Genomic DNA, 9,252 nt, shown 5'->3' on the forward strand with positions numbered 1-9,252 from the left:
AAAATCTTGTGAAACTATGAACTTTTATTGAAAAGTTCATATCGTCAAAAACATTTTTGAATCAGTCATAATACATAATTCTAGCACAATACTACTAAATACTACCTTCCAAAACCTTTTCCATTGCCACCATGTACATATAAAAAGTGACTTTTAGTTCACTTTTATATTTACATTCACTGTGCAGAATGGTGCCTTAGTTCAGGCTTAAAAGGCGGTTTGTTTTAATGCAAATCGTTTTCTAACGTTTCTAATGCTATCGTTTTTTTTAAAGTAAATCTTGCGTTTTGTGTATGTATTGCACATGTACAAGTGCTGTAGAAAAAAAATGTTAATAAAAGTTTAAAAAGCACACACTGCAAATATATACAAATGTAAAAAGCAAATATTGTGGATGAAAAGACGATGGCTGTGTAGTGATGCAGGAAATCATCTGAGGTAACCACTTCTATGGAAACAGGATTTCTAAGAGGTAAGAGGTGGCATCTTACCAGAAAACAGACATTTTCATGCAAAACAACTCAAAAAATATCAGACACAGCTTATTACTAAAAGCAGTGTATTGCAGATATCTGGAACATCTGGACAGGTTCTTTTCATCTGCATAAATTTAAAAAAAATAATAATAAAATGTCCAGATGGGCTTGTTTGAATAGCCTTGGCAGCAAATGTCACTTTGCTTGCTTGTTTGTTTTGTTCTTCATTTCATTGTGTTTATCAGAATCAGATGGGTGAAGCAGTGAGTCAAAACAAAAGAGCAGGGGGAGTGATCCATGACACGCCACAGTACCTGTAAACAGAGACAGAAAACATCCATTAAGACATGCATCATGACAGGCTTTCATCTTATAGTAGTCGATTTTAAAGTGGTTTGAATTTTAAAATACATAAACCATTCCTTACTTTGAACTTTTGTACTTTTCTCTGATGGCCTGTAGTGGGCGACTCTCTGCGCTGGCGTATAGCTTGTACAGGTCAATCAGGCAGGCAGAAATTTCAGCCATCGTGTATCCGCTAAAAGCCACTAAAGAATCAGGCTAAAGTAGAAAAACAGAGGTTAAAAGTCATATTTTTTTCCTAATTTCTTGAGAAATTTCTATAAAATTAGATTAATAAAATAAAATATCAAACTTACCCATAAAGACTTGTTTATAGTGTAGGTAGCTAGGCAGTAGGCTGCAGCAGCAACCATAGATGGGCTGTACTGTAGAAATGGATCTATTTCCAGCAGGCTTAACTCCGCCACATACTAGAAAGCAGAAAAGAAAAAAAATACAATAAATAAAAATAGAAAACCATATCCATATCCCTTAAAGGCAGTAGGCCTGACTGCTGCTTGAGTGGTTCAATTTACTCACCAGAGCCAGGTTTTTGGTGTTGGCACAGACAGACTGGATGGCCATGAAAAGCTGAAGGAACGAGTTTATGGTGGGTGCCGCCAAGTTGAAGCCCAGCACACTTAGAAATGCTTGCTCCATCTGGAGCAGCTGTGTCTTAGTGTAGGTGTTGTCTGTGATGTACACAAATTGGTCGAGTTTAGGAGGTGACTTCTCCTCATATTTTCTAAAAAGAAAGAAAAGAAAGAAAAAAAAAGTAGCAGGTCAGATGGCATGTTATATGTGAGGTTGACTATTAGCACAAACTATTAGCAAAAAACAAAGGGAAAAAAAAGCATTGAAATTAGAAACAAACAGTGACTTACGCAGCAATCACTAAGGCAGCCGTGCCAACCAGCTGCAGATTGCCTCGTTTCACATTTCCGATGAGGGAGAGAAATCGGTCCAAGTAATTGATAGCAAGATGAAGAGTTTCAGCTTGAAGTTGGAATTCCTGCACCACCTCAACCATCCAGTCCACCAGAACGACGCGCATGTCATCCGTGATCTCTGGGTGTTTCTCTAAATACTTTGGCCATGACCTGAATTTAATCTGCAATCAGAAGCCAAAACATTATATAGTGAACTCAAGAACAACACGTCATAGTTACATTACAATAAGGTTGAAAAGAAATTATGGAGGTCACTGGACAAAAAAAATAAATATAAATAACCAAACATACAAACAAAAAATTCAAACCTCATTATTCCTCAGGTGCTGGTGAATCTCTCCTGCATACTCCAGACAAAACACCTCCTCTGATTCAGAAGATGTAGAAGCATCCCGGCATGGATCTATACAAGTAAAAAGCAAAGAACATTAAGGAAAGAGGAAAAAAAACATTTTTCCTTGGTAGATTTTTTTATATCGGTCAAACTCACTTGAACTCAGCTCCAGCATGATTACCATATCTTCATTGTGCAGGGTATTGGTTTCCGCATCTTGGTAATAACGGTATCCGACAACTTCTTCGCCAGAAGCTGCAAGGACAACTTCGCAAGCTTCTTCGACGTACACGTCATAGCTGGAGCTGGAAGGGCAGCCCAGACAGTTGAGTTGAGAGCTCTCTGAGGTTGAGCTGTGTTTGGAAAACTGGCCACCCTGAAAATGATAATAACCCAACATGATGGCCTTGGTTCCTTAAAAAGAAGAAAGCTGGATTTGTTGGGTTTGTGAAGATGTTTCCCCTCTCTCCAAGAGTCTTGTTCAGTTTTGAAATGACAGAGGGGAGAGCTTCCAGATATTTAAACCCCCAGTGGGAGTTGGTCCTGAGAGTCGCTGACCTACTATTGGGTCGAGACATTAGTGAAGGTATGAAAAAGGGGCGTTGATCATTACTGAGACTGGGGACAAAGGGTGAAACCCCTGTCTACCATTGTCCCATTCATCATCGTTTGAGTTGTTAAGATTACCTGAGGCAACTTGAGTGGCAGCTGAAACTCCTGAAGAGGCTTCTCAAGTCTGTATTGGGAGTCGTTAGACACCACCCGTTTTCAACGATGGTCGTTCACAGTGGACAAAGGCCTCCTTTACACCTTTCTCAAACCATCTGTTTTCTCAGTCCAGACATTGTGAACATTAGCGAGAGTTTCCTTTCTCCTTTGATCAATGTAGTGGAGTCTTATGTTGATGAGTTGTCACTGATCAAAGCTTTGATTCATACAGTGCTTAACAAATTTATCTGACCAACTCCCAGTGTCAGGTTTATTACTCATCCACCCTAAATCAGCAGTATTGATAATCACCAAAAACACTTTTCTAATTAATTTCTAGTTTTAATTTTTATTTCATTTTGACCTTTTGCTTCAAGTCAGTTTAGTTTGAGTTGAGTTTCCAGAGTGAGTTTGCTCATTTCAGCTTAGTTCCTATTTTTTGAAAATGTTTCAGTCTTAGTTTTAGTTATTCGTAATTATTTTTTTATGATGGGTAAATACCAGAGACAAGATTTAGGGACATCAGTAAATACATTACAATAACAACCCATAACTTTTTGGAAAGCAGTTGACACAGTCATCCACAGGCTCAATAAACACAACTATCAAAGCCTCATGAGGCAATTTCTGATAAAAAAAAAAACCTATTTATTATTATTTGTTTTACTTAGTTCACAAAATAATTGCAATTTAACTTTTTTCAAAGGTCTACTTTTTAGTTTTTTTGTAGCTAGTTTTAATTTTCAGTTTAGATTTAATAACCTTGGTTTCGGTAATATTAATCTACCAATACGCGTAAGATCTTTAATCAGAATGACAATTTTAAGTATAAAATATAATTATTACTGTTATTTTGGTGAACAGTTCATTTTCAATTTTACTGTTTTACAAAAAAGCAGGAAAATGAGCGCGTTATGTGATTACGAAGCCAAACTAAAATTATTTACTTGCATCCCTGAACAGAAAAATCCATTTTAGATGTTAAATCTTATGCTTGATTAATTTCTGACTTCTCAGACAAGACCAGTATGTTGGCTCAAATCTGGGTACAAACATGTACAAACATGTACCCATATTTGAGTAAATACAGTAATTGCTAGTTTTAAAAAGTTTTTGAGGTATTTCTAAAATATTTGATTTTTCTTGTTTTTATGGTGTAAAACATTTGCTGTACCTGGCTCATGTGACAATAGTAGCTCAGCGACCTCCGGGACCAAATCCAGTGACACAATCTCCATTAGAGGTTGAATATCAAATGAGGAAGCCTCTTAAATGAAAGCTGAAACGTTTACTTTGTCCTAGATGACTGAGAACCAACACAGACAAGCTAACATGATCGTCGTGTTAACAGGGGTGGGGAGTGTTTTTTCTCTGTCACCTACCTGGCTGTGGGATCGACCTCGCAGTTCATTTTCTGACAAGACACCGAGCACCGTCCGCTGTTTGGACCTCTGCAGCGTATCTACTCTGGCTGAAGGTGCCATATTTTCTTTGCTGGCTCGACTGCCATGATTTTTGCTAAAGTTCATCTTTAAACAAAGACATTGGAAAACAAAAAGTAAAAATATGCTTTTTTATACAGAAAGATTATAATGATTATCAGGTCTCTGTCAATTTCCTGTATACATTGGCAAACACAGCAAGCAAGTATGAAGACTTTACTTTCAGAGTAAAAATGCTTTAAAGCAGTATAGCAGCCAAACAGGATCGCAAGTGACTGATTTTAAGTTAGAGAAATGTTGGAAAACACATTAAAGATTTCGCAGCGCTGAAGGGGATGAAGTTGTTTGTTTTTTTAAAACAATCATATAAAAAACATCATATAAGGGAGCTCAACTACAGTTTTAGTCAGAAGTTTATACGCATTCATCATGTGCATCAACGTCATGGTCACTTTGGGCTTTTATTACTTTCAACTGCTCTTTTAACAGGGTGGAATAATTGTACATCATCTTTAATAGCTTTCTATAATCCGCACAGGCTCAAAAGTATACAAGCAGGCTTAAAAATATACATACACACCCCACTAACCTATGGTATAAATGTCTCTTTGGTTAAATGTCTCTTAGCACGTTGTGGCTCAACCACATGCTTTTGGTAGCCATCAACGAGTTGGTAGGGTTCATATTTAAACTAGGGTTTCCTGACATGGACATGTGCCACACATTTTCAGTCGTGTTAAGGTCAGGGCTTTGGGAAGGCCATTCCAGAAGCTTAATTTTAGCCTGCTTTATCCATTACAAAACCAGTTTTGAGGTATGTTTGGGATCACAGTTGGAACACCCGACTGTGTCCAAGCTTCAGCCATCTAACTGTTGTTTTGATGTGAAGTTGAAGAATTATATATCATTATTGCTTACTACATCTACTTGTCATTGAGGCCAAATAGCTTAATCTTTGTCTATTATTATGTCGACAAAAAAGAGAAGGTATGAAAAACGGGTGCTGGTCATTCCTAAGAGTGGGGACAAAGGGTGAAACCACTGCCCCACATCACCAGAGGCAATTTGAGTGGCAGCTGGAACTCCTGAGAAAAGCTTCTCAAGTCTGAATTGTAAGTAGGTGGCTGATAGCTGGAGTCGTTAGCCATCACCCGTTTTCAACGATGGTCGTTCACAGTGGGGGGCTTTGGTTTCCTTTACTGCTTTCTCAAACAGTCTGTCTTATCTGGCCCAGGATGTAAACCCTGCCAAGAGTGTCCTTCCCTCTTTGATTGAAGATCAACATAGCCAAGTCTTTTTCTGATGAGATGACGTGCCTTTGGAGTGTAATGATTAAAGCTTTTACTCATATATTGCTTAACAAATTTATCAGACCCCCTCCCAATGTAAGGTTTATTCCTAAACCCCTCTGGCCATAAAACTTTTCTCCAACAGGAATTTGGGTCATCCATGTATGCAGTTGCAAATTTCAGATGAGCATGAAGGTGAAAGTTTGTGTCTTCTTCCAGACTTCAGAAACATCTGAATAACCTGTACTTATATAGTCTAGTTTGAACTGATGATCTTGGAATCTGCAGCTGTCTAGAAATTGTTTAGCGACGTTCCCAACTTCTGTAACTTACAATTCTCCTTCTTAGATCTTCACTGAATTTCTTAGACATTCCTATTGTTCTGAGCATTGGTCAATCCAATGAGTGCTGTCAAACAAATCTTTTTTATCCTGGCAAACGAAAATAACGGTTGTAGTCAACCATGATCACTAATGAGAAATTAATACTCCTAGGGCCTTGTCAAGACTTTTTGACCACTTATAAAAAGATTTAAGTGAATGTATGTATTTGAGCCTGTGTGTATAATTGTGACCCTGTGTGGATTAGAGAAAAAGTCAATTCAAACTTGTGCACCCAGCCATTAAAGATATTTGCTGTACAATCTTAAAAGCCCAAAATCACCCATGATGGCTGCATGTAAACTTCTGACCACAGCTGTGTAGTTACTTTTTGTGCCCCCCCCCCCTTGCATCATGGGTCAGAATTTGTATCTAAAATTTGTACTGTGCCCTTTTTAAAGCTCTGCCAATTTTAGTTTGTCACAGATTTTTAGCTGCACTCCTCCTGTGAAAAACAGGAGGTGAAGGATGGATGGCAAGGATGATGCTCAGTGTTGTGCTGCTTATACTATAATTAAAACTGCTTTTACTGAAACTGTTTGGTTGAAGCTGGCAAAACCCAAAATTCGCAGGGCATTTGTGTCAATGATAAGTAAATGTAAACTTCTAACCAAAACTGTAGCTATCAAATATGGGAGGCAGGGACCGGTGAAGCTACGTGAAAAAAGCATGGTTTGATCAGTTTACTATTTAGAAAAACTGCTGGTGTCAAATGAGGTAAAAAAAAAAAAAAAAACGGAAAGTTGAAAAGCGAATCTTTTAGCTCTGCAAGTAAAGATACAAAAAAAACTGAAAAAGAGAGAAAAGTAATAGGTCATCTTAAATCTACATGAACTGAGGTCATAACAACAGAAGAGCTGTGTGCAAAAGATATTCAGTGTTAAACTGTGTATTCCTGAGCATGTCTTGGTTCAATACTACAGTGAGAGATAATGGTTTTGTAACTCATACAAATGACATCTTCATAACTGAGCATGCATCAAGACATTTTTACTCACTTTGGCAAAGACTGCCTAAACCTAGTGCATGAGTACAAGCATACAGCTTGTAAGATGGCAGATTACAGGAACCGAGATTCAGTCACAGACGCAGAAAAATTACGAGTCTAAATCTATAAATGAGATCCTCTGTGAAGGGTCTCCAAGCTTCAAAAAACCTCAGAGTCACCTGCTAAACGAACAGGTGAGACATTTTTTTTTTAACCATTAATGTGCTAAAATCAAAGGAGAAGCAGATCCGATAAAGACTTTGAGATAAGTAAACTCTTCAAAATGTATTTGAATTCACTGAGAAGCCTGTCTAATAGTCTGAGATCAGGCAGTAAAGGAAGTTTGATCTACTTTTGATCTTCTAATCAGAAGTTGTGTGTCACAAACATCAACACACTATGTAGACAAGCATGGCATAAACATGGGCGTACCATAAGTTCCCCAGTTTCACCCAGTATGGCCAATTTGCATATGGACGGAAGTGAAAGGAGGGCTCTATTATCCTGTCCTGAAACACCACCGAGCCATATAAACATATCAGGACACAGTTCACTGATTACATTAACTCATGGTCTTTGATCAGTGGTCATGACAACTGTATACAGTCATGAAACTGACCTCACAGCCCATTGTTAGTCAGTGGTGCTAGTTTCAGTCATTATCTGCATGTATTGTTTAGGAGGGTGGGGAAACCTGGAGTCAGCTAAGAAGAACCCACTTGGATGAGTGGTGAAAAGTTTCTCCCACTTAAAATGCAACGTCCAGATGAACAGAATCGACCTTTCTGTGACTTCAGAAGCATAATCCACTATTAGGATGTTAAAAAGCATAAAAGTATGAAAGTATAAAAGTTCCCAGAGTGTAAACACAGTGTCCTTTCAGTAATTCTGTTTCTTTAAAGGCATGTTTTTAATCTTTCAGTATGCTGTTTTCATATTTTCTAAAAACGAAATAAAGAAACATTTACAGTGGTGTGAAAAGTCTTGAGCCACCCTTCCTTTCTTTATATTTTAGAAAAATGGAAAAGTGTTTTTTGGAGGACAGATTTACTGAAATGTGCAAACATAGATGGAAATGCAGGATACGTTTCAAAAACGCAACTGAAAATCAATGTTTGCTATAAACACCTTTATTCTTCGGCACAGCCTGAACTCTCTTGGACAGGCTTTCTTCTGTTTTCTTTAAGAAGTCAGTAATGTTGAGGTGTAATTTAGCATACATTTGCCATTTTTATGTTCCCTTCTTAAGAATGGCTTCTTGAGAGCCAGCCTTCTACTAAGACCATTTCTGAGCTTAAATGAACAGGAAATGTCTCAACTGAGGGGTCAGATGCAACTATCAGGTCCTCTGTCAGGTCTTTGCTGGATTTGGGGAGGGGGACTATCTACAGTTATCAGGAACAGTGCACATCATGTAACTAACAGCTCTCTGGGGATCACCTTGCTGATGGAAAATTGTGTTTTTGTAAAATGAACAAAAAGGAATTAGAACAAATGATGATGTTTTTTGGACAGACTTTTAAGTATAGTATTAAAAATAGTTGTTGTAGATACAACGTTGAAATAGTAATTTTAAGCTTTAATAATTTGTGACAATGTTAATGGCTTATCAAACAAACAAATAAAAAAAACAGAAGAAAACAAAAACATTACTCGGACGGGTCAGAAAATAGGTAAAAAATAAAAACAAAAACAAATCAGCCACAGAAAAAAACTGAAAGCTCTTTAGAAAGAGAGCTATTGCTCAAAACCACTTAAAAATACAAGAAAGTCTGGATCATTGGAGGAAAAATATCAAGAAATCGGGGGTGACTCAGGACCTGCACAGTACTATGAATATTCCCGGTGCAATTATGGTCTCACATTGCCATGGTTACTAAAAATTAGTAGAGGGAATTAGTCAGAAAAAAATCAAGGAAAACAGGATGTTGCACTCTGAAAAGACAGTGCATCACCCCGATGTATCACAGAGCACTGCCCGCTCATGGTTATATGCACTTTTTAGTGTATTTGTTCCTAACTGTAAACTCACCATGATCAGGATCAGTGTAGTTAGCAGTTTAGCGTTTCAGCGTCACCACCACCGACCCAGTCGGACAAATGACAGCTGCCGCTGACTTGGTTGTTGCTAATCTGTACAAACAGCGTCCCCTGGCTCTCTTCACGTGACTTGAAGCAGGTTTCTGGATGTAGCAGCGTGTTTTTTCTTTCTTTCTTTCGGCTAAGTTTGCCTCGAAAATCAGCTGTTTCCTCCCGAGTCTCTGTCCAATCACGTGGCAGAACGCAACTGCCGACGGTCAACGTCACACGGGTTACTGGATTTATCCGCTCAATATTTTCCCG

At 38.0% G+C, this 9,252-nt stretch overlaps 1 protein-coding gene across 1 annotated transcript; it reads right to left on the bottom strand.

Annotated features, from left to right (window-relative positions):
- Positions 1 to 21: 21 nt before the first annotated feature.
- On the bottom strand, positions 22 to 9,252 carry ccna1 (cyclin A1). The gene is made up of 9 exons (XM_031729167.2): positions 8,942 to 9,252; positions 4,193 to 4,339; positions 2,259 to 2,478; positions 2,077 to 2,171; positions 1,703 to 1,929; positions 1,359 to 1,563; positions 1,136 to 1,249; positions 904 to 1,037; positions 22 to 790 (listed from the first exon to the last, which is right to left on the bottom strand). Exons 1-9 carry the CDS (start codon positions 8,942 to 8,944, stop codon positions 745 to 747), a joined length of 1,191 nt encoding a protein of 396 aa, XP_031585027.2. The 5' UTR covers positions 8,945 to 9,252; the 3' UTR covers positions 22 to 744.

The sequence above is a fragment of the Oreochromis aureus genome, linkage group 10 (genome assembly GCF_013358895.1).
Source record: "Oreochromis aureus strain Israel breed Guangdong linkage group 10, ZZ_aureus, whole genome shotgun sequence".
Classification (NCBI taxonomy): domain Eukaryota; kingdom Metazoa; phylum Chordata; class Actinopteri; order Cichliformes; family Cichlidae; genus Oreochromis; species Oreochromis aureus.